Raw genomic sequence first — 24,980 nt, 5'->3', positions numbered from 1 at the left:
AAACAGGGTTGCCATATTTCAAAAAGTAAAATTCCTAACACCCACAAATTTACTGAGCTTTTTGGGGGTTTTTGTGATTTTAAGCTCACATCGGACCCAGCCAGCGTGACCGGCGGTTTGAGGTGTTTGGAGTGGTGGTTCAACAAAATCTGGAGGCGCATAGGTTGATCATCCTGATAGGTAGAAGAACAAAATTTATTAGAGAGCAGGAAAAATGACCTTGTATGTTTCTAATTACATGTGTGGGAGGGAAGAGAAAAAGAAATAAACTGCCACATCCTATGCATGCTTCGCCCAGAAGGGGAGGAGAAAACAGCACAGAAAATCCAAAAATAGCATTAAAAAGCAGACATTTCCCCCAGTATCCTGGGGAGAAACACTACAGCCCATTAACTGGGGACCATGCTGGCAACCACACCCATCTGCCACCCACATACAGAGGCAAGCCGCTGCATGTGCACAGATGCCAGCTTCAAAAACGGGGTGTGGGACACAACCGTGCTGTGTTTTAAGCTGCTAGTGTGCATATAGCCTCAAAGGGGAAGAAGAAGAGGCAACACAATACGAAGCATGAGCTTCAGCCCCACTAAGGAGGTGGTGGCAAATATGGCCTCATTTTGCCTTTTGCATGTATAGCAAGAAAGAAAAAGCCACCTCATTGTAGCCCACTACCATCCATATACAGTGGTACCTTGGTTTGCATATATATTGGTTTGCATACGTTTTGGATTACAAACACGTCAAACCCGGAAGTGCGTGTCCCAGTTTGCAACGGTTTTTTTTGATTACAACCCATTTTTTTGGATTATGAACAAATTTTTTTTGGAGGGCTCATTGGCGAAAGCGCACCTTGGGTTACAAATGGACCTCTGGAACGGATTATGGTTGTAAACCAAGGTACTACTATATATACATACAGGGGAAATGATATTATTATAAAGCAGTTATGTAACTCAAGTGATGGCAGTAACTCAGTACATTTTAACCATCTCTTTGCAATTTCATTAGAGCAACAAACCCATTCTGCGTATTACAAATATCTTCTTGATTGCCTTAAGGATGCACAGAACGAAAAAGGAACAGTAGTGGAATCGGAAAGGCACCTACCCTGACATGCTACATGCTGAGCTTGCTCCAACAGCTACCTCTAGAAAGAGAAGAGGGAAGGGGAATTGCTACACCTTATGTAGGTAAGTGCATTTTCAGTTCTGCTTCTACCATCTGTAGTATACATTTAAAATAGCATCATACCATTTTAAACACTTTCTTCCAAATAGTCCTGGGAAGTGTAGTCTGTTAAGGGTGCTGAGAGTTGTTAGGAGACCTTTTCCCCCCTGCACAGAGATTTTCCAGAGTGGTTTAACAATCAATTCCTCTTCCCAGGGAACTCTGGGAATTGTAGCTCTGTAAGGGAAATAAGGATCTTCTTACAACCCTCTGCACCTTTAACAAACTATACTTCCCAGGATTCTTTGGGGGGAAGCCATGACTGTTTAAAGTGGTATGGTACCAACTGAAATCTATGGTGCAGATGGGGCCTTAGAAACATGAACAGCATTATGGATAAAACATCCTGCCGGGTGTGTGGAATAGCCCATGTTTTACATGCAGAGGGACCTACCAACACAAGAAAGGGACGAGTTAAGAGAAGTACTGTATGCAGTAATAGTTTGGCTTCTGTACAGGCGCTAACCAGTCCTTTTGGCCTTCCTCTGGAAAACCATGTGACCATCCGCTCACCCTGTTTTGCCTGACAGACCAGTCCTGTGAGTTAGCCACTGGACATGCCTTGTCCTGCTCCTTCCTTATCTCTTCCTTCCTGCCCCCTCCTTGCAAGTGACTGCCTCATATGCCCTTCACAGCAACACCCATTTGATCTGTGAACCCTGAGACACCGTCCCTCCTTGCAGTCCTGAGTGAGCAAACAATTAAGGGGCCGCTGCCATTCAACATGTGTGCAGTCGCCACTAAAACTGACAAGTATTCAATGATGGAATTTCTGCTAACGTTGAAATACATGTGGACACACTCATGAATAGCATGCTATAAAAACCAGATGCACGTAACTCAAATAAACCAGTGCAGCTGCACTTGAGAACTGGGGTGTGGGTGTCATATTAGGCCAATGTTGAGGATTAATGCTTAATCCACATTCCACAGTTAGGCTGCAGCCATGGATGACTTCACATGCTGCCCAGCCCATATCTTCATAGTTTATCTGAAAAAAAACACACAACTATCATTCATGGCAACCAAACGAACACCATATCAGAAAACATATGCTTGCAACAGGAGGCATTTCTTTTGTAGTACTTATCCCTAAAGCTGGGAGCTATTCTCTCTCAAATCGGATTCTCCCATGCAAACTCACCCCATGGCTCTGTTCTGAGGAATGGGGTTATTATTAGCAGGCCAGGACACTGGTCTGATTTGGGATTCGAAGCTCAGAATCAAACTAAATGTCAGTTTAAACTGGACAACTAAATTGCACATTGAATGATTTGGAATGGAAAGAGGAGTGGTCCTGGACTGAATGGGTAAATAATGGGGATCGAGTCCCACAGGAGAAAGCTTGCTTTAAGTCATAGTAGTTCATCATGAAAATGCTTCCACTGAAATAAATAATAAATAATAAAAAATAGTCCAGTAGCACCTCAGAGACCAACTAAGTTAGTTCTGAGTATAAGCTTTTGTGTGTGTGTTACACTTCTTCAGATACCCACATGCATGGGTTGAACAGAGTTTAAAGTCCCAACCTTAGCAGCAAATTGAAACATAGGAATTAGGTTCCAAACTCTTCTTTTGGACAAGTCCAGCTGCAAAACAAGCTGCATCTCCCTTTTCTTAACCCGCTTAACAAAAAATCAGACAACAGATTGGGAAGAAAGTTTAAAATATTATTTACTTACTTATAGTTGTGCATTGGTTCTCAGCTACAACAGCAGTAAAAACTATACAGCTAAAATATTTATATTTACAGTAGAAACAGCCTTGGGCACATGCCTGAGCTGGAGCAACAGGAGGCATGTCTGCCCCCATCAAAGGTCAAAATGGGGGGGGGGGAGGGAGGGAGAGAGAACAGGAAATTACTACAGTATATGCTCCTTTCCCCTCTCTATCAATTACGTTTCTATGGTCTGACTCTCTGCCTGTCAGCAATACAGTGGTACCTTGGGTTACAGATGCTTCAGGTTACAGACGCTTCAGGTTACAGACCCCACTAACCCAGAAATAGTACCTCAGGTTAAGAACTTTGCTTCAGGATGAGAACAGAAATAGCAGTGGGAGGCCCCATTAGCTAAAGTGGTGCTTTAGGTTAAGAACAGTTTCAGGTTAAAGAAAGGTGGAAAATTAAGTGAAAATTAATGGTGAGGATTTGCTGAATGAATAATTTGAATTGGAATACAAAAAGGGGAGGTATGAGGAGGTCTGAGAAGTAAGTTAAAAGAAAATAAGTGAATGGAATTATATGTGTTTTTATTTTTGTATTTTTGTTTTTTGTTTTTTGTATAACCTTTGAAAAGTTAATAAATATATTATAAAAAAAGAACAGTTTCAGGTTAAGAACGGACCTTCGAAACGAATTAAGCTCTTAACCAGAGGTGCCACTGTACAGTTCTGTGGTCTTAACCCCTTCTCATGCTAATTAGCAAGAAATATGCATTGTTAGATTTGGTTGCTGAATCTCCCACATATAGTTCCTTGGGATTTTACTCCCATGTTTGATGTATTGTCTGCTGTGGCCTTCCCCAACTCCTCACTTTCAAATAAAAACATTCTGGGTTTGGCTGTGGGGATACAACTTAAATCACATCATGCAAATAGAGCTTTGACAGTATATTGAAAGAAACATTATCAACTTGAGCTACATTTGGGTAACCTTTATTTCATTACACTGTCAGAAGCATATATAGTGAAAGGATGTACAACCACTGCATTTTCAACCTAGCGTATTTTAAAAATTCTTATCCATCTACTTTTTTGCAAGGCTTCTGCTCTTTTCTTTGTTCACAATCTCAAAGAAAGATCATTCTTCCCCATTAACTTTCTTCCCTGTGGTAATGGCAACAAGAATGTTTATGTTAAACATATCCTCCACCCCAGTGTTTTGTAGAAAGCTCCTTCTTTCCAAATGTAGCAAAAAGTGACAATTTAGTTTTTTGGATTAACTATTTTTCCAGTATTAATTGCTATACAGTTTGGACTCAAATGCTGCCAAATACACAATTAAAAGAAAAAGAAAGCAATTATTGTATTATAAAGCTACTAATCCTTCCTAAAATAGTTAACGTGGGAAAGAAACTTTGTAAAGAGACAGAGGAAGTTAATCCAGAGAAATGGATGTTGGGGTATGTAAGAAATACTGCTACTAAAATACATGTATAACAATAATCCCGTTGATATAAAAATCATGTCATGTGTTCTGTATTAATCCAGAACAACAACCTTGACCTTTCTGAAGCTGTGAGGATGGAACAGTAGAAGGGACAACACCACTGTTGTCTGGGGCCCCTTGGGACTGGTATGCTCTCTGAGAGGCAAATGACAACGACCTTAATTATTTGAAGGAACAAATGTGTTTCAATGGTATTTTCAAGGTATATGTACACAGCCTCAAAATGGCTGCCATTTATGTCTGGGATGTGGGGCGTATGGCTCTTGGGAATAACACTGCGATGGGGCAAAACCTCTATGGCTAACACCCCATTTTCTGAGATAAAGTTATGTGATGAACCTTTCCTTGGCCAATTTTTGGTGTTCCAGTGTTAGATTAATAGAATTGGAAGGGATCCCAAGGGTAATCTAGTCCACCCCGCCCACCTGCAGTGCAGAACTCCTGTCCACAGCCATCAGTGGGTGGGCTCAAACCACCAACCTTCTGGCTAACAGCAAGACCCACAGGGATTTGAAGGAGCCTTGCAGGCATCCTTCCTCCAGTGCTGTTCTGATTTGGTTTTAAGGACTGGATTTTATTGACTATATTGTATTGCATTTTATATGTAAACTTGCTTGATAAGTCACACTGGAGTGAAAAGTGGTATACAGTGGAACCTCGGGTTGCGAACGTGATCCGTTCAGGAAGCACATTTGCAACCCACAGAGTTTGCAACCCGCAGTGCCACGTCTGCGCACACTGCAATTTGGCGTTTCTGCGCATGCGCATAGCACGATTTAGCGTTTCTGCGCATGCATGCACCGAAACCTAGAAGTAACCTGTACTTCCGGGTTCGGTGCAGTGCGCAACCCAAAAACGCGTAACCTGAAGCGTCTGTAACCCGAGGTACCACTGTATGTATACAAAGTGGGAAACAAATAAGTAAAAGGAGCCCAATGCTGAAACCAATATGGTGCCCTCTGGATCTTGCTGGACTTCAATTCCCAGAACCTCTTGGCCATGCTGTCTGGGGTGGGGCTCATGGGAGTTGGAGTCCAATGGGAGGGCACCCTATTGCCTTCCCTTAAGGACTGGACTCCCTACTCCAGCTTTTATGCATGCGTTGAACGGGTGAGAAAACACCTAATTTTGAATCTAGCCCACTTTGGAGTAGATCCCAGCACTCTAAGCACACTGACTTGGGAGTAAGTCCCCGCTGAGTGGCTTTGCGCTGCAAACTCGCCACTTGCGCCATTAATCCCTCCCCGCACGGCCCTGACCTCGCAAGCACACCGGAGAATCAAGCCTAGCAGTATGAGAGGGGACGAAGTCAACGAGAGCGGCTCCTCCGAATGTAATGGACGAACCCGACGCCTAAGCGCGGAGATAGGCCCTTGGGAGCAACTACTGCGGGGAAGAGGGGCGCGTTCTGCCGCAGAAACCAGCTTGCCGATCCAGGCGGCGGGGCCGAGTTCCTGTTCCAGGCGTGGCTGCTGCGTGCCTCGGTAGAGTGAGTCACAGGGCTGCCAAGGCGGTTTCCCAAGTGCCGCAGGAAGGCGGGCTGCAGCCTGTGCAAGGAGCAGAATGTTGTCCCCGAGGTAAGGCAATTCCTGGCGGCGGCGGCGTCTGCATCCAGCCAGCTCGGGGCGGGGAAGAGGGCTCCGCACAGGCAGGCGCGCGGCACTTCCAGGGCCGAGTGGCAGCGCCGAGGTCGGTTAATAGAAAGCCAGGCAGAGGCGACCGTTTAGGGAGAGCGGAGGCCCGCCCCTCCTTCCCCTTTCTCCCCGCTTCGGCCTGCGCCCTGGCAGGACGGGAAGACGTGGCCGGAGCCAAGCATTGCTTTCGGACGTACGCCTTGTCAGGGGCCTCCTTTTCCTGGGAGACAAGCGCTAGACACGGCATACGGTCTCTGGGCTCCAGAGGACTAGCCTCGTGACAGCAGGAAGCCGCAGGAAGTGCCACGGCAGCAGCGCATAGTGAGTGCAGTTTGAATCACGCTGACTCCGAAGTAAAGTCCTCCCTGGTTTCCCTGGAACTTACACCTGCGTAAATGTGACTAGGATCGCGGACGTGAAAGATTAACCAATACTGTTAATTTCAGGAGAAGAATTTGGTGGGGTTGGGCACCAGTGAGTCACTGGACAGAGTCGTTGAGTGGAAGTTCTGCCACCCATTTTTGAGTATTTTAATGCAACGTTTGGCCAAGTATGAAAGTTAAAAGTTCTACTACACTCAACTGTGTATTCATAAAGTGCCAGGGCACACAGGACGGGTGGTGCTTGGGCCAATGGCCTTGGCCAGTTTGTGCTTTTGCCTCCCCACCACTGACAGGCCAGCCTGCAAGGTGCTCCTTGCTTGTGCCTGGCAGAAGCACCCTGTTGAGAGAGGAGGGGCCACTGCTGCTGAACCCATTCAACTTCCCTGCTGTCCCATGAAAACCCCCTTGTGAGGCTAACTAAAGCTAGATGATACTAGGATGTGGGAAAGGTATCCCTATCTACAAAGGAAACCAGCAGATGTACCAAAGCCTATATTATCCAGGCTGGGGTAGATCATGAAAGGGAAAGACAGTTGGTCACCCCAGCAGGGTCAGTGGCATGACACATAGCAGGGATAGCAGGTGCAATATCTCTTCTGGTTTCAGCTGCAAGTTAGGAAAACCTTCACCTGTTGCATAACAGCCATGGAACATGCAATTGTACAGGAACCCACTTGGAGAAAGTAGATTAAGAACCCCACTGAGAAACAGCCAGGAGCATCCTGGTTAGTGCTGCCTTTCTATTGATCTGCATACAGAGGACAGCCCAAAGCAATGAGCAGCAGTTAACAGCCAGAGCACAGAGTTCCTGAACCTGGATGCACCATAGGTGTTGTAAAAAAGAAGGGGAGGGGTGGTCCCACCAGCTCAACCAGTTGGTGTTTCAGCCTCCTCCCTCATGGGGTGGGGTGGGGGGAAATGAGTGACTGCAAGTATACTTCTCCCTTCCTTGTTGCAGTGGCCCTCTTAGTGTAGTGACACCTTATTCTTCCTGGATCCAGACATTGATTCTGCAAGGCAAAAATATTCATGCCTGTTTGGCCAGCAGTGGCAATGCTGTCAGTGGCCCACAACTTTCCTGCATTTTAGCTGTTCAGCCAGCATTTCTGTTCTGATAGTGATGCTTGCATACTTCCAGCCAGGTGGGACTTCTTCCATATCCTCTGGCTCCCATTTCATGGATTGCACCTTTAATGCCACCTATGATATCATACTCTTGACAGTATTCATTCTCCTTTTGATGCAGATGGTTTTCATTAAGCAAGGCCTGCCCTGCCCTGGCCAGGATGCTGACTTCCTCCACCAGTGGCTCCCAGGTTTCCCAGACTATGGAGGAAGGTAATGTAACTGGGCTGCAGGCAGGTGTGAGAATACGACCAGAAAGGTTGATCTGTTTGTTTAGTGGCATCTATAGCAGTAATAGCTGTAACTGGGCTTCTGTGTGGGAACTGTTTTCGAAAGAAATATGTTCTTAGCGTAACTTTCTCCAGCAGTAAACAGAAAGTAAAAGTAACGAACACAGTGAGTTGTCATTAGAAGCACATCACTCCATAGCACCAAATTGCTTAGTGGAAGAAAACTGGACCCTCCAGAATGATACTCAGTGACCTTGAGGCCTCTCTGCATCCACATCCACATTTACATGTGACAAGAAGGGAAACTATATTTTTTATGAAATGGCCTTGCTCTATGGCTGCAATAGGTGAGGGGTGTCTCAATAGTGTTGGGTGCAGTACAGGCAGTTCCCCTGTATGGGGAACCGAGTAGAGGGGATGCAAAATAATAACAACAACCACCACAATAAAACCCATTATTATATATAAGGGTTGTGTGTCAAATTTTGTCCCAGCTCAAGGTGCCATATTACCAAAGTCTAACACAGTCTAGCAAACCAGCCTTGTTATCTTAACCTTCCCACAATTTACAGTGACTAGCTAGTTCCATGCAGGCAGTGGCCAAAATCATCAACACCAGTTCCTTGTAACACTTTATTATGCGATCCAGAATAGATAAAAGTGTAAACACGTGTTTTGAATTAAGTAGTTGTTTAACCACGTCTGTTATTATTCTGTATACTGCAGCCTAGAATGTCTGCATTTGCAGGCAGACCCACCACAGATGAAATAAAATTTCTTTCTCTCTTACAATACCCCAGTCTAGCACATGGAAGACATTCTGTTCTGTTTTATCTATGATACACAATTTTGTTACCTTTTTTAATTTAGATTTTAGGAATCTTACTGAAAGTCATTATGCTTTTATTATACTTTGTGTGATGTAACTATAATAATAGTTATGAGAAACGTGGAATAGAGGATGAAGATAAAGGAAGCAAACACAGCTATGAAGTACCCTGCAGTGCTATGTACTTTTGGAAAACAAACAGAGGGACATCTTAACTTTAGCACAGAAATAAATGATCAATACAACAGAATTAAATCATATGTTAGCACACTTGTGCATACACTTCTGCATTTTGTGACTGAGTCCAAAATAACCGGGAAAACAATGCAATTAGGGTTTTTGCCTTGTGTTTTATGACACTGATAATCTAAATGGCTTTTTCTACTTTTCAGGACATTCACCCATTCATGTGAATAATGGTGTGTTGTGGTAACCTGTATGCATTTTAATATGGCTATATATCTGCATCTGTCTTGCTTCTATCTTTCTTTGTTGGACGGTTAATGAAATATACACATTAATATTTTCTGGCACCGGTTGCAAGTTAGCGTTGTTGGTGGCACTAAATGGGTTCACACTGCTAAGCAAATAAAGCATGTCTTTTTAATCAAAATATCATCTCTGTATGCCTGCATCTTGTGCTGTTATTTATGTTTACAATAAATCAGAAGACAAGTACCCAGGGACTTGTATAAATTTATGTTGAATCTAGAACCCTGTACTCAAATAACTGGTGAGCAAGCTGTGCCTCTTAAATCCCTGGCTCATGATCTCCAGTTTTCCAAAGCTTTCTTAAGTCCATGTCCTTCAAGTGGTTCAAAGTGTCATTTACAGACCAACATAAGAAAAAGAGAGGTTGGTAAGCGTGACATTCTGTAATACTTTGAAATAAATATGGGTCCAATCATACACATTCAACCTCTTATTCCTAGTCCCTGTGTGAGGATTTGCCTCAGTCCTACTTTTTTGTTTTGTTTTCCTTACTCAGCTCCATACTGTTGCTACCCACTTTTTCCTAATGTTCAAACTTCAGACCAATGACTTCTTTCCCCCATTTCCTTTAACAGTTTACCAGATGGGCCTATAGGGACATTGCTAGTCAACACCTAACCAATTACTATATGTGCTTCCCTTAATAAGAGCTTGACAGAACAAAGGGCAGTAGCTCAGCGATAGCATATCTGTTTTGCATGCAAAATGTTCTGGATTCAATTCCTGGCATCTCTAGGTAGGACTGGGAAGGACTCCTGCCTGAACTCCTGTAGAGCCACTGCTACTCAAATGTTGACAGTACTAAGCTAGATGGATCAGTGGTGTGACTCTACAAGGCATCTCCCTGTGCACTGTCTTAAGATACTTCATTTGTAGTACGTAATTTGGAATGCTGTTTCCATATTTGCGTGTGAGGGTTATACAGCTTGTAACTATTCTTTCAGGCAGTCTTTCCCCACATTTGGACAGACGTAAGCAGAACAGATGTGTTGGGTGGGAAGCAATTTCGCTCCTCAACAGTGGTGCCATATCCATGATTAAGGATGAATTATCTCTGTCTCTCAAGGGGCAAATAGCTTTCTGAAGGACAACCTTCAGAGCTGGTGCTATGTGTCAATGAGTTGTGGTCAGCAGTAGCATATCAGCACACAGAAAGATAAGGAAAGCAAACAATGCAGCTTGTATAGTTGAGCAACACCACTTTACGATATGAAAATTTGGTTGTTTTGATACCGTTAGGCTAATTACTACGAATAAACAACATCAGACAATTATTGTGTTATTGGGGTCATCAAGAAAAAAAGAAGTCATATTCCTTGATAGCTGGAAATATCTCCCTTTTTTGGATTTAGGCAGTGGAGTAGCAGAGAAATGTCGTTGTTTGAATGTGGGAACAATGAAGAATCATAGAGATACTGGGAGGTTTTTGAGCTTGAGTTTAGCTGTGCCAGAAGCAGCATGGAAGGAACTACAGGGGCCCACTCTATACAGTTACTCTGTGGAAACCTGAGGATTAGTGATTGTGTTTCCCATTTTAAGGGTCAGCTTGTTTCCACTAAGCCCTGCTTGAATAAGATCATCAGTTTCCAATTCTCTCTTGTGCAAAGGAAACAAAAACCTGTGGTGCTGCTTCTGGAATCTCCTACCACTTGAGAAAGGAAAAGTGTTTAACAAGAAATGTTACTTCTTTTATAGCTCAAAAGAAACACAAATATGTATAATGGTGGGGTTTTATGTTGTTTTTTTTGAAGACTGAATGTACTTGGGGAGGGAACATCTGATCCCTACAGTCCAGACAGAAGGAACATCTGGTTGATGTGGCTTCCCTGCTTGTCCTACTGGGTTGATGGCAGAATAGTCTGTATGGGCTGATTCCTGCAGAGGGGTGATACTGATCCATAGGAAATATACCTGCAGCTTCCAAGGACGTTCCTTCAGGAGTATTGACCACTGCTGTACAGATGTACCCTAAACACAGCCTATGGATGGAAGTCAGTGTTGGCCTTACCATGAGATGAAGTGAAGCTACTGTCTCAGATCATGGATTGAAAAACTGAGGGCAGCAAAAATGGGCCACTCCTTAAATTGCAAAATGTATACATGAAGCACACCCATCTGACCATAAGATGAAAATAGGTCTAGAGCAGAGGTGCTCTAGAACAGGGTGGCTAACTGATGTACCTTCAGATGTTGTTGAATTCTTGACTCCCATCATCCCTGCCAGCATGGCCAGTGGTCAGGAACAATGGGAGTTGCAGTACAACAAATACCTAAAGGTTCACAGGTGAGCCATCCCTGTTCTAGAATATATGTGATATTAGCAGGTGGAATCTGGATTCTTCTTGAGTGGCTAGAAAAATAAGTCTGGACCACAGATTTTGAAATTTGCCCTGGTAGGTTAGGTGGACTGCATGTGTTTATTATAGTTGACCTGGAAGAAGAGTCCTCTGACTCCTGTACTTTAAGAAAAGGGCACTGGACCTCCAGTAGTTTCAAGTACATATTTGATGCTTCGTCTGGCATGGTTGTACATTATTAAATACAAAATGATTAATATTCTAGTCATATGTAGTGCCATAAAACCTTGCCCAAGGTTGTTGCTGGCTCTGTGAGTTGGGCTCAGCTGACTTAATTAGAGCAAAATGACTGGGTTTGTTTAAGTCATCCAATTTACATGTAACCATTTTAATTGATTTGAGGGGTGCAGGTGTTTTGGACTGTTAGATTTACTTGCTCTGATGACTAGATGTATTAGCCTTGAGCCAGCTGAGGTAACACACAACTGCCAGTGGCCTTGCATGGGGATCCATATCGTAGCCTGCCTCAAAAGTGTCATCCATCCAGTTTGTTCAGTGGCAAAGAGCATTCTGATATGTAGCGGCAACTTTTTGCATATGCACATGGAAGCTTGGCTCTGTTCATGGGTTTCCCTTATAATATCAGAGCACATGAATACAGAAATCTATGAATGTAGACTGAGTAACTTACACATTCATTTTAGAATGTGCAGGCTTTCTTGCTGGGTCAGATTTGACTCTCTCTCTCTCTCTCTCTCTCTCTCACACACACACACAGTCACAAGGATCAGTTGGATATTTTTGGTTGAAAAAAGGTAAAAGCTGTCATAGTCTCCTGTGGTTATAATGGTGTATCCCCTGTTAGCAGGAATGAACTTCGCCAGCTGTTGCTTTTCATCTTCTCTTTTGCATGACTTTGCTTACTCTTCTGCTTCTTGGGAGGGTAGTAGTACCCTTTTGGTCAGTTAATGCATCAAATATTTCTGATTTTGTTGTGTTGCAGTGCGAAATAGATTGAGGGAGATAGTGGGAGCATCTACCAATTGGAGGTATGACACATGCAAAGCTTTCTTTGATTTTTTGATAGCTGCATTTCAAAATAAAGCAGAGCTGATTGGAATGTCCTCTTTCAGAGATTTAACCAGCTGTCTTCAAACTCTGAGGGTCTTTGCCCCTACAGGAATGATGGTGATGATTATGATAATGATAATACTTCTCATAAATGTCGATAGTTTATATGCATTATCTTAGTAATCCTATAAAAAATCCTTCAGAGAAAGTAAATTATTATTATCCCTAAATTACAAAAATGATTTGAATCTGATAGTGCTTGCCTTAGGCTGTAACCAGGTTCAAGGTGGGCCCAAGATTTGAACTGGTGATTTTCCAGCTCAAAGATCTTGATCTTAACCATTATGCTATGTAACTCTACTCTAGTAAACTTGTATTACATTTTGCAAGCTGTGTCCACTCAGAATCATCTGATTTGTTTTCCTCCAGAGACCATGTGCAAGCAATGAATGAAAGGAAAGCTTTACATACCCTCCTTGCAAAAAACCAAGCTGACCTGCCCCCTAGGAAGATGAGAGACAGCTATATAGAAGTTATCCTGCCTTTGGGAAGTCAACCTGAAATAAGAGAAAAATATCTGAACGTGCACAACTCTGTCAGGTAAACTCAGTTGCCTTTTCAATAGAATGAATATCTTCCTAACTTGGTGCCTTACCATTTGCAGTGTTATCTTAGGTACCATTTTGACTTATAAATCCCCCCCCAAACCTGGCTCTCCTAATTATTATATGTGAATTTTCAAAAGGATCAAACTATTGAGATGTTTAATGATACATTTTTAAACTTCAGATTGTTCTTTTTTAAAAAAACAACAACACTGCCACAGAACTATGTTGGATTCATCCCAGTATCTTGCAAAGTAATCTTACCGTGTATCATTTTAACCTTGGTAGGTTTGGCCGAATTCTTGAAGATCTTGATAGCTTAGGAGGTATGTAACAGCCATGCAGTTTCATTGATCTGGTAGTCAGATTAATTTGGGTAATCAGAATTCTGGGGTCAGATATTACACAGAACTGGGATGCAAGAGAAAGGCATGTGAATGACTCGGGCTTCCTCTTTTTTGCAGTTCCTGTGTAAATGCTCAAATAGTGAAGAGTGACATATGTGACCTATATGAGTTCTGCTCATGAATGCCCTCAACCTGCAGGAGCTAAATGGGAAATCTTCCCTTGCCATGGCAAGGATGGTGACTAGAGAGAATGGATCCTTGATTTTTCTTTAATCTATCCCAGATCCTTAGAGAAGGCAGCCAGTCTGTGATGCAAAGCACGACTATCCGGAAACAAGGGCTGCCAAAATCTCGGAAACCTTTTCCCAAGCCAGGATTTGTGTTTTGGTGGCGCATTGCATCCACTGGAGCTCTTCACATGACCGATTGAATGAACCCATTTTAAGTATATTTGTGAACGAGACATTTTCATGCAAGTTCCTTGTTTGTTTGAGCTCGTCAAGTGTTATTCTTCGAATGACACAAATACCACATTGTAAAATTTTTACTGCACTCCCTTTCATAAAAATCTATAACTACAGAGAATAAATCATGCAGTCTCTTTTATCCTTTCTCTGCAGTTCTGATTTGTTATACACACACAAAGCATGAAGCTGGTCAGATGTCTCCTTTGTCGATTGTTACAGCGCTGGTGGATAAAATTGGTACGGTGTTGTTGGATCTATTAAAAAACTTAATGCTTGAACTAGGAGTGCTCGCTGTGTTGGGTAAAAAGAGCTAGGCTTCATTTTGACCTAAATGTTGGGGGGAAGGGCAGGAGTTAACTGCTCCACCTCTTTTGGATAAGACTTTCTTCAGGCTGTCAGATGTTACAGTAAATGTGCATTTGCTTCCAAAACAACACCTGTGTTTCCATGCCCCTACTTTCATTTTAACAACTTGTTAGGTCCATTATGTCATGAGTTCCGCCCCCTCTGCTTCTCCCCCACACTAAATCAGTGATGTGGAGCAGGGCAGTGCTGAAATATCAGGTCACACATTTCCCCAGTTAGATACTGCCCTAAGAGGAAAGGCAGCAAAATGTGCTGCAGACATTTTCTGTGGCAAATGTTCACTTCCTGTTGCATCTTGCTTGACCTGAAGAAGGTGCCTGGCAAACCTTTCTAGGGAGCATTCTACAACTGGAGTCTGAGAAGGCTCCTCTCCCTAGTAGCCACCCAGCTCCCTTCTCTTGCTGGTGGCACCCAGAGTAGGCCTTTAAAAAGGATCTTAAGGGGTGTGGGGCAAAGGCAGTCTTTTAGGTATCCTTGTCCCAAGTCATTAAGGGCTTTAAAGGTTAAACTGGGCACTTTTTCTGACTTGTAATAGATAACCAGAGGTAAGTTAGCTTCCTTGAGCTAGAGAAATTAAGATACTTATCTTTAGTGTCTATGCTCTGACTCCTGTTTGTTTGCTTTTAGGATTATGGAAGCAGGATATTCGTCCAGACTGTGATATCAAGTTCGTTGGGAATGTTTCATGGGTAGGAAGGACATCAATGGAAGTAAAGATGCACATGCTTCAGGTTGTAATTTTTCCATATAAAAAGTAATATACACTTTATGAGTGCCTGAGAGTTCTAAAACAAGGGCCTGGTTCACATATGGCATTAAACCACAGTTAAAAACAAACTGGTTTAATGTGAACGTGCACATTAGTTCTCTCTGCTCTGCTTTTGCACTTGTCGCATCACCAGGAAATCTGACATGTTGTGATGTCCCACCCCGGGCTTTTGGTTTGTTTCTCTCCAAACAAACCCTAGCTGGCAATTAAGGTTTGTTCTTGGGTTATTGCTTGCATGTATTTTGGGAGAAAGAAACCATGAGCCTGGGTTTGGGCGGAACAACAAGCCAAACACTGACTTGTTTTCTGATGGTGCAGCTGGAGAGAGAGAGAGAGAGAGTAACGCAGTGTGCCCCAGTTTCCAATAAACCATACCTTGTATTTAGCTATAGTTGAATGTGGTGTGTAAACCAAGCCACTATGAAGGCAGAACATAAGGGTCTTCTTTGCGTTATCAGCAGGAACAAGACTAGTTTGCTAAAGATGATTTCCCTTCCATTGTTTCCTTTTAGTTTCACAATGGTGCCTATCATCCTGTATTAGATGCAACTTTTGTCATGGTGGCCCGTGATCCAGAAAACAAAAGGTAAGGCTTTCAGTAGACCATTGGGAATAATTGTACAGTGACAAGTGGTAAAGTCTTTTGCTGAAGGGAGGACAAAAGAGGAGAGAGCTGCTTGCCCAGTGGGGGCCGAGCTGCGACACTAGCTTCCTGACACGACTGCTGCTTACTGAAAAGTGGGGAGAGATCAGGGTTATGCCGGTGTACTGGTGGAAGTGCTGCATTGGCTCTGCTGGGCGGCTGCATAGCCTCCTCACCCCTCTCCCTCTTGGTAAGTGACAGTGATGCCTGTGCCAGGACGCTAACACTATAGCTCTGTCCCGCCTGGAGAGCTGGTTCTGGTGATAGTCAAACGCTGCTGCATTCAAACACTCAGGCAGGCATATACACGCCTCATTTATTTCCTCCCCTTTATTCACAGGCCAGCATTTGTGAACCCACTGATTCTTGAAAGTCCAGAAGAGGAAAAAATCTTTAAGGAAGGCGAAGGTATGTAATGCATTCCTCAGGGTTGTGAAGAATTTCTGGTTGTGGTCCATTCTCCCATTTCATAAAGGGCATTTAAAGATGGATTTTCAGGGTTCTCCCTCCAGCTCTGCTCTTATAAGTATTGAATATGTGGAAGATCAACATGATTAATAGATAATAGGGGAAGGAATTTAATTGTCCCAATTGGCTTGTAACAAGCCTGTCCACTCCATTTCACTTCCTTAAATATCCTTTTAAAGCCATGGAAGCCAGTGGCCATTATTATGCTATGCTGGCCACTTCCGCAGGTGAATTATGCCTTGGTTGAAGAAATACTTTCTTTTGCCTGCCCCAAACTTACAACTGATCAATTTCCTTTGCTGACCCAATGTGTCATTATTAGTTTTGAAACAGGAGGGGGTTGGATACAGTTATTGGAAACTTATTTCCACCAAGTAATTTTCTGCTCATTTTCATTTACTCGGTTAGCAAACAAGACCAGAAGAGTTGATTCCAGTAGGGCTTCCTTGCTAAAAATGGCTCCTACTGCAGAAGAAAGAAACATTGTACATGACATATTTCTTAATACACTAGACACAAGGTAGGTGGCGGGGCAATGAATGCTTTTACAAACTTTACTTCCGTTCGGGTCTGAATTTTCTTAAAGGTGGCAACTTGTTATTCTATCATTTCTCAGCATGTACCGTATTTTTTGTCCTATAGGGCGTACCGGCCCATAGGACACACCTCGTTTTTTGGGGGGAAAATGAATTTAAAAAAATTATCCCCCCCCCTCCGCCCTGGCTGCCGCCCCAAGCCTTGTGCTCACCTGCCCAAAGCACGGGGCACCCTCCGGAGGGCTCCCCGTGCTTTGGGCGACAGGCTGCCGCCCCAAGCCTCGCGCACCCGGCGGGACCTCCTGCCGGGCGTGCGAGGCTTGCAGACACTCTCCCAAAGCACGGGGAGCCCTCCGGAGGGCTCCCCGTGCTTCGGGCGACAGGCTGCTGCCCCAAGCCTCGCGCGCTCGGCGGGATCTCCTGCCGGGCGCGCAAGGCTTGCGGACACTCGCGGGGGCTGCAGGCTGCTGCCCGCAAGCCTTGTGAGCCCGCGGGAACTCCTGCCGGGCTCGCAAGGCTTGCGGATAGCTTCCTGAAGCCTGGAGAGCGAGAGGGGTCGGTGCGCACCGATGCCTCTCGCTCTCCAGGCTTCAGCGAAAGCCTGCATTCGCCCCATAGGACGCACACATATTTCCCCTTCATTTTTGGAGGGGAAAAAGTGCGTCCTATGGGGCGAAAAATACGGTACCTATTTCAGGCATTGAAAAAAGGGCTGCTCAGATGTTGTTTCCCCTTCTTTTGCCTTGTGCAGAAGTGAATGCCCAGGCCAGGAGATCCTGCATTTATTTATTTGCGTTTTATATCACTCTTACTCCAGTTGGGAACCAAGAGAGGTATACCATATAATTAAAATACTGGTACAAAAATAATATTTACAGCCCTACTAAAAAACAAAATCTAAAAAACCAAAGTGACTAACTCTGACCTTAGGTTCTCTTCTAACCCTGGATACTGAAACTGCTAGAGGAGGCAATGTCAGTATCAACAGTCAGGAGACATTTGTGAATGTTATTTTTATTACCCTTGTGTTTCTCTGGGCAGCATATGCAAGATTGTCCAAAATTATTCTTACTAGTCCTTCTCAAATAAGTTAGATCAGTGGTTCTCAAAGGGTGTGGCAGGAGAGGATTGCAAGTGTGGCAGGAAGATTCAACGACAGTCAGTATTATATGTTTGAGAACCACTGAGTTAGTCTGAGAAGTTAACCCTGTGCAGTACGTTAGGCTGAGAGATACGGCTGACCTGAGGCTGCCAGTGAGTTTCATGGCTATGTGGGGATTTGAACCTGGTTCTCCCTGATCTTAGGCTGGCATTCTAACTATTGCACCACTTTGGCTCTAAGAGGTATCCCCCTGGCTCCCCACCAAGGTGACAAAGCTGGCCTGAGGTAACTCACACAGAAGCTATTCAAGGGAAAATGACACACTGATTCCCTCCCCCCCAAAAAAACCCTGGGATTGATGGGAAGCCATAAAATTATCTGAACCTTTAAAGATGAAGTGCTTTATTTTAAAGCCCCAAAAAGCTTTAAACAGCTTTGTCCAGCAACTGGATTTTTTTATTGCAAAAAACTGACCACAAAATGGGTCTTAAAAAACACAGGAGTGGATACATAGGCCATGTTGCAATGAGTAGATGGCGATTCCCCCCAGAAACAAAGGCCAGTGTACTCTTTGGCTGAGTGAATATTTGAATCCAGACCTCTTCATTCCAAGTGTAGCACATTTAACTACATCTATTACACACATCCTGGTTGGGGCATTCACTATGCGTGTCACGGTGCAATGACGATGATGTGTGTGAGCCTAAGGCCTGCTTGTTGTCGCACTATGTGGGAGACATGGGGGGAGTAACATTCAGACAACCCCAGGTGGAGGTTAAGCAGGGGCTTTGCTTCGTAACGTTGGGCTGAGACAGCATCTAAACTCTCCTCCTCTCATAGGACGGTGAGTTTTCGGAGTCGGCTGCTGCCACCCACCGCAGTGTGGATGGAAGATGCAAAACTGAAAGGTCTGGAAATCTGCCATCCTCAGGTATTTGCAGAGAGCTATAGCATGATTGTGTTAGGGGTGGGTTTTGTTTTGCTCTTGGTAAACAGATGTTTGACTTCTTATCTGAGCTGTGATATTTGATGGTGCTTCGGTTATATGATACAAATTACAGTCTTTTTCATTCTGAAGGTATCTATCCATGTAAGAAAGTAGTCTTGATAGATTTTTGTAGTCACACAATTGTTTGTGAGTCACCTTCAAGAGTCAGCTTAATTTTTAATTGTAGCATTACAAGAAGGCTTCCTAGCTGTATTATTCTGAAGCTCTTTCCCACTGCGGAGGAGGTCCCACTAAGCATATCATGTGAACATTATTGGTTCATGGCTGCTGGCAGTGTATTTGCCAGAGATGCTGAGCAGCTTTCCAGTAAATGTTAGCACATCCGTTGACATACTTAGGAAATCCATTTTTCATCCCTGCCCTCCTCCAGGCACTCCACCTCTGTGTCATTGTGTATTGTTGTTGTTGTTTAGTCGTTTAGTCATGTCCGGCTCTTCGTGACCCCCTGGACCAGAGCACGCCAGGCACTCCTGTCTTCCACTGCCTCCCACAGTTTGGTCAGACTCATGTTTGTGGCTTCGAGAACACCATCCAACCATCTCGTCCTTTGTCGTCCCCTTCTCCTTCTGCCCTCAATCTTTCCCAACATCAGGGTCTTTTCCAGAGAGTCTTCTCTTCTCATGAGGTGGCCAAAGTATTGGAGCCTCAGCTTCATGATCTGTCCTTCCAGTGAGCACTCAGGGCTGATTTCCTTAAGAATGGAGAGGTTTGATCTTCTTGCAGTCCATGGGACTCTCAAGAGTCTCCTCCAGCACCATAATTCAAAAGCATCAATTCTTCGGTGATCAGCCTTCTTTATGGTCCAGCTCTCACTTCCATATATCACTACTGGGAAAACCATGGCTTTAACTATACGGACCTTTGTTGGCAAGGTGATGTCTCTGCTTTTTAATATGTTGTCTAGGTTTGCCACCGCCTTTCTCCCAAGGAGCAGGTGTCTTTTAATTTCGTGACTGCTGTCACCATCTGCAGTGATCATGGAGCCCAAGAAAGTAAAATCTCTCACTGCCTCCATTTCTTCCCCTTCTATTTGCCAAGAGGTGATGGGCCCAGTGGCCATGATCTTCGTTTTTTTGATGTTGAGCTTCAGACCATATTTTGCGCTCTCCTCTTTCACCCTCATTAAAAGGTTCTTTAATTCCTCTTCACTTTCTGCCATCATCATTGTGTATTACGGCCATGAAAGAGCATGCAGCAACCTATGGACTAGGTTCAGGTCTTTGCCAATGTGTTTTTAACAAAAGGTACCAGCTGCTCAGTATATATTGCAGTCTTGTGCCCGTTCCTCTTCCTGTCCCCACTAATTGGTTACAATCACAAAGTAAAGCTTGATAATAATTGCTGAGGAATATGTAAAATACCTCTTGCATATTGACATGTGATTAGAGCGTATTGATAGCTAGATTGATGATATAATTCCGTTGCTCTCTTTTCTTCCTCACCGTTTTAATCATTGATTTGCATTTCTCACTTGATCCAAAATGCTTTTATCACCAAAGCTACATATGTACTTTACATTTAAAGTACAAAGAATCATAGGAGCTGCATTTTACCCCTCACAGAGTTACAATTATCAGTCCTCAGCATCCTTTGGGGGTGAGGAATGTTGTTTGCATTTGCTTTAAACGTATACTGTGTTGGCAGCCCAAATTTCCCTGCTGTCACTGGACAAAATTTCCTCTATCACCAGCATAATTTGACTGGCACAAAAAGTTGGTAGTTCTAGTCCCTTCCACCTCTACAAATGGTATGATTCAGTGATACACAGTATATTGTATTCTATCCACAGATTATGCATTTTGTGCTTTTTGTTATGTTGCCAATAGCACAAATTCCTAATTACTTGTTTTATGGCTACCTTGATGGAGAACCAGAAATAAATATACGTTTTAAGGCAACGTTTTCTGTAAGGGTGCATCATTCACCACTGAATATTTTTGACTGTAGGAACGCAACATTTTCAACAGAATCTTTGGGGGATTTCTCATGAGGAAGGCATATGAACTTGGATGGGCTTGTGCCTACAGCTATGGGTAAGTCGCAGGATGGTAATATTTGTGGGACTTAAAGCCCGGCGAGTCTTTTGGGAGGGTGGGGGGAGGGGAAGAGGGCAGGGGTTCACTTGATTCTCCCTCCAGACTTCCTCCTTCCTGGCTATGAGTGGGAAGAGCACCTTTCTCCTCTTGCACTCTCAAATCAGTACCATGTGAGCAGGGAAGAGGCCACGTAACCTTGTAAAGTGATTTGTTTTACAGATTCAGTACAGCAGCCTTCCCCAACTTGGTGCATTCCAGATGTTGCCCGACTACAGCTGCCATTTCCCCTCACTATCGGGAGTGATGGCAGGAGCTAGCTGGGAGTTCAACAACATCTGGGGGAGATCAGCTTGTGGAATGCAGCTGTAAAGTGATGCACCCAAAGACATTTGGGCTAATTTTGTAGGAGTTAGTGAAATCTCATACAAAAAATGAGTATCACTAAGTTGGACAGTGAAAAACGTCTTAGGAACTGCCAGCTGGTCTTACCCCTTTCTTTCACAAAACAAAATTATTTAAAGCCTTTTCCTAATTGCAGGTGATATCTATACACAAAAATCAGCTTTTATGTAGTTTCTGATTTCTCATGTTTTTTCATGTTACTTACAATGCAGTGTTCCCTATGTTTCCCTTTTAAAAATGTATTATTTTCCTCCGCTCCAGAAACTCCCGGCCTTATGTGATAGCTGTAGATGATATCATGTTTCAAAAACCAGTTGAAATTGGATCTTTGTTACTACTTTCTGCCCAGGTAATGGATTTATTCTACTGAAACCATTTTGATAGATCATACTGGTATAAATCATTTGGCTGTCCCTGAAAGTGAGCAATAACAAGTCAGAGAAACACTGGCTTTCCTTTTCAAATATTAAAATGTTGTGTCTTCCTTGTTCATTTCTGAATTTGGAGGCCCATAGTAGCTCTTTTTTGTTTTAAAGGTATGCTATACTGAAAAAAATAATGCCCAGGTTCGAGTACACAGTGAGGTGTATGATCCAGCTACCAGAGTGCACCATACAACCAATGTCTTCCACTTCACATTTATGTTAGAAAATGAGATACCAAGTATTGTTCCCAGAACATATGGCGGTGAGTACCTATTTTGGAAGCTTCACACAGTGCATGATATTGCATGCTGCAGTGCAAAAGTAATGGTATTATAGGATCATGAGCCCAGGATGAATTCCTTCCTGTTCTGGTTGTCCCCCACCCCAGTACCCCTTTTCCTCTCTTATCACCTCTCTTTCTGGGTTCATTTAGGTAGCCCAGAGAAGAATTGTATAGTACCATATTGGCTGTATATCTGTTTCAGCAGCAATATCGTAAAAGCCAATTTGTGTAAGGTTTCGAATTTAAGTTTTCCTTTAACTTTTCACGGTCGGAATTTGGAAAAGTGTGTGACTTATATTCAGGCCAACGTGGTAATTTGTGCATTCTGGTTTTTGTACTAACGTAGTTCAAACTGTGTGAATCTAGGTCCACAGTTCCTATCCATTTGTTTTGTTTTGTTATTTTAAGGTATTAATCTGCCCACTTCTTCAGTCTGTGCTGTGTGAACTATCCTAAATGAAAGGAGGAACGATGAAAGTGTTCTCAATGAAGACAGAGTAAAACTTTTATTCCAATTTTGGAAACAGGCAGGCTTAAAAGCGAGAACCCAGAGTGTGTAAGGAAAAAGTATGAAAAATTGACTCGAGTATGTCTTACTAATTGACCACATAATCTTAGGAAGTTTGAGAAGTATCCATATAAATGACTTACGGTAGTTGCTTTTTCTTGTCTTTCAGAATCCATGCTGTATTTGGATGGGAAGCGGCACTTTGATTCCGCCATGAAAGAAAACATAGCACTCTAGCAGTGTGCCACCTTTGGAAGGAGATCGCCTTGGAAGCTTTAAGCATATTGCTTCTCCACAGGAGGTGGCAAAGCATTTCTGCCATTAAAAACAGTATGATCATGAATGCAGAAATGCTCTAAAGCACTTACTTTTCTATCCATTTATTGTTTATTTCTATTTATACATAGTTTTTAGATTGATTTTTGTATTTCATATTGGCGTTTCATATATTTTATGTATTTTTAATGCCAAAAGACGAACAAACTATATATCATGACCATCACAGTGGTCATTTGCTTTGCAAAGTGAACGAAGGTAGCTCTGAAAGGTGGATGGTGAAGGAAATGCAGTGTGGAATCCTGCCACTGAACAACTTTTGCATTGTTACTCAGAGGTGATGATCAGTATACCATTTAAATTCATATGCTTTTACTTAAATGTTTTCTACCACTGACTCCAGACTGATAAAAGCAGCTAAAGCTCCTGCACACTAATTGAAAAGGATTAAGCAGTTACATGGTGTGTCAAGGCCACATCAGGTCCATGAAGACCATTACCCTGTCTATCACAGTGGAACTTCCTGAATTAAGCAAGAACGTCTCTTGATTTCAGCCTTTGATAAACTCCTACCAGATATGGAAATGTTTTACTGAATAATGTATTACATCCTATAATAAAAAAAAATCATACGCTTGATTGAAATAATCTTATTACAAGCTACAAAAATATATTCCCGGTCGCTTCATATCACGTATGGTAGATCTACCCTCACATTGAAAATGATTTGGCAAAGATGGTGTTCCAATTTGTGTTTTTAAACTACGCATCAGTGAAGTCTGTGATTCCTTTTGGAGCTTTACCATTTTGTTTTTTCTTCTTTTCATAGATATTTCTCTATGCCAGTTGCATTTTGAAGTTTTGGGCTATTCAAAACTGAGAATGCAACTCCCTCTTGTGGATGTTTGAAGCATAACCATGCTTCTACAATGAATAGATTGAGATACTCATCACATTACTGGATGTCCTCCATCTGAGAATAAAGATACTTGACACTATATTTTAGTGTTTAAATTATGCATTTAATTTGTAAAAATGTGAGTGTTTGGATTGTGCAGTTTCTATAACTCATCTAACTTAAAAATACATCCCCAAAGTTTAAGTAACTGTGATAGCTTTTTCCAGTGCTTTTTTCTGGGGAGACGCAGGAGGATGCTGTCAGGGAACTGACATCGGAGCTAGAGGCAGAGGGAAGGCTCTCAAATGATGCTGGAGAAGGGCCCAGCAGGGAGAGAGGCAGCTCCGCAGATGGGGAAGCAAATCAGCGCAACACCAGGGATATAGAGGGGCTGATGGGGGAATCGGCGAGAGGGCTCCAGGACTCTTCACCGGACACCAGCGGGGACAGCACGGGTCCTCCGCTACCCACGCCCACGCTGCGCAGAAGACTTCCGCGCAGAGAGAGTAGGAGGAGACTGGGTGTCAAACAACTTTTATGTTGGAAAAGATTTAAGAAACGCCCACTGACGGATTCTGCTAGCGACTGAGGCAGCCACAAAGTGAAGCGCTGCCCAGACTGAAAGGTTTAGCAAGGCAACAAAGCCTGGAGAGGCGGCAACTTACGCACGAGCAACCCATACACATTACAGATGCATACTCCTAAACAATTTGTGAATCTTAAGTTTGGCCTCATTGAGGGGCAGTATTTCAATATGAGTAGAAAAATGAGAGTACCCCTAAACATTTTTTAAAGAAAAAAAGCACTGGCTTTTTCACATTTCCTGTGTACTGTCTCTCAAAAACATTGTGTGCATAGATTGCGATTCAATAATTGAAGTTTAGGCTTAATTTGGAAATGAGTTCCATCTAGTCCTATACCCTTTGCAAGAATATAAGCAGATGGCAGCATGATTACCTTCTTCTCATGCCCATCTTGCACTCATTTGTTTTGACTCTGCGTTTTCAAAATAATAATTATAGAATATGGGAAGTCTGAATTATGTAATCAATATATTGTAGTGGGCAACCTGCAGCCTGTGGGCTTCCTGCTTGCCCTGCAAGGCTGTTTTCCACAAACCATACCCACCTACCTGCCTGTGATGTCAGGCAGGGAGGCAGCTGCTTTCCCTGTAAGAAAGCAGGGTTGATCAATCAGCTGGTGTGTGTGTGTCCCCTTGGTTTCGGTGCGTGTGATTAATTTGCACACTTACTAAATTCTATGGAACACAATGCTTACTTCAGAATAAACATGCATATAGTTGGGTTAGAAATAGTTATTAGTGTGACTAGCAGCATGAGACTTCCAACAGTGAAAGTAATTTTACATGGTAATATTTTAGCA

General features: G+C 43.1%; 1 protein-coding gene across 5 annotated transcripts; it reads left to right on the top strand.

Moving 5' to 3' along the window:
- The first annotated feature begins 1,063 nt into the window (after nucleotides 1-1,063).
- ACOT9 (acyl-CoA thioesterase 9) lies at nucleotides 1,064-23,338 on the top strand. Of its 5 annotated transcripts, none has more exons than XM_083502027.1 (16): nucleotides 1,064-1,190; nucleotides 7,660-7,751; nucleotides 8,990-9,016; nucleotides 12,390-12,435; nucleotides 12,887-13,057; nucleotides 13,351-13,388; nucleotides 14,030-14,113; nucleotides 14,870-14,973; nucleotides 15,524-15,597; nucleotides 15,995-16,062; nucleotides 16,531-16,642; nucleotides 18,601-18,691; nucleotides 20,717-20,802; nucleotides 21,469-21,556; nucleotides 21,744-21,894; nucleotides 22,593-23,338. In XM_083502027.1, the coding sequence occupies exons 1-16, from the start codon at nucleotides 1,114-1,116 to the stop codon at nucleotides 22,658-22,660; spliced, it is 1,377 nt and encodes a 458-aa protein (XP_083358153.1). In that variant the 5' UTR covers nucleotides 1,064-1,113; the 3' UTR covers nucleotides 22,661-23,338. The 5 variants fall into 5 exon arrangements, with proteins under 5 accessions (XP_083358153.1, XP_083358155.1, XP_083358154.1 ...); XM_083502028.1 differs by lacking the exon at nucleotides 1,064-1,190 and adding an exon at nucleotides 5,421-5,973; XM_083502030.1 differs by lacking the exon at nucleotides 1,064-1,190 and adding an exon at nucleotides 5,965-6,383.
- Nucleotides 23,339-24,980: the final 1,642 nt, after the last annotated feature.

Source organism: Podarcis liolepis (assembly GCF_965112155.1).
Source record: "Podarcis liolepis genome assembly, chromosome: 4".
Classification (NCBI taxonomy): domain Eukaryota; kingdom Metazoa; phylum Chordata; class Lepidosauria; order Squamata; family Lacertidae; genus Podarcis; species Podarcis liolepis.
The sequence above is the reverse complement of the archived record's forward strand: the minus strand, read 5'-3'. Positions and strand labels throughout refer to the sequence as shown.

Excerpts from the sequence above, each read along its gene's own strand:
- ACOT9 (XM_083502027.1), top strand. The coding sequence starts at position 1,114 with ATGCTACATGCTGAGCTTGCTCCAACAGCTACCTCTAGAAAGAGAAGA. Across the intron at positions 15,598-15,994 it reads CGTGATCCAGAAAACAAAAG|GCCAGCATTTGTGAACCCAC; the intron begins GTAAGGCTTTCA and ends CTTTATTCACAG. Across the intron at positions 18,692-20,716 it reads TGGAAATCTGCCATCCTCAG|GAACGCAACATTTTCAACAG; the intron begins GTATTTGCAGAG and ends TTTTGACTGTAG.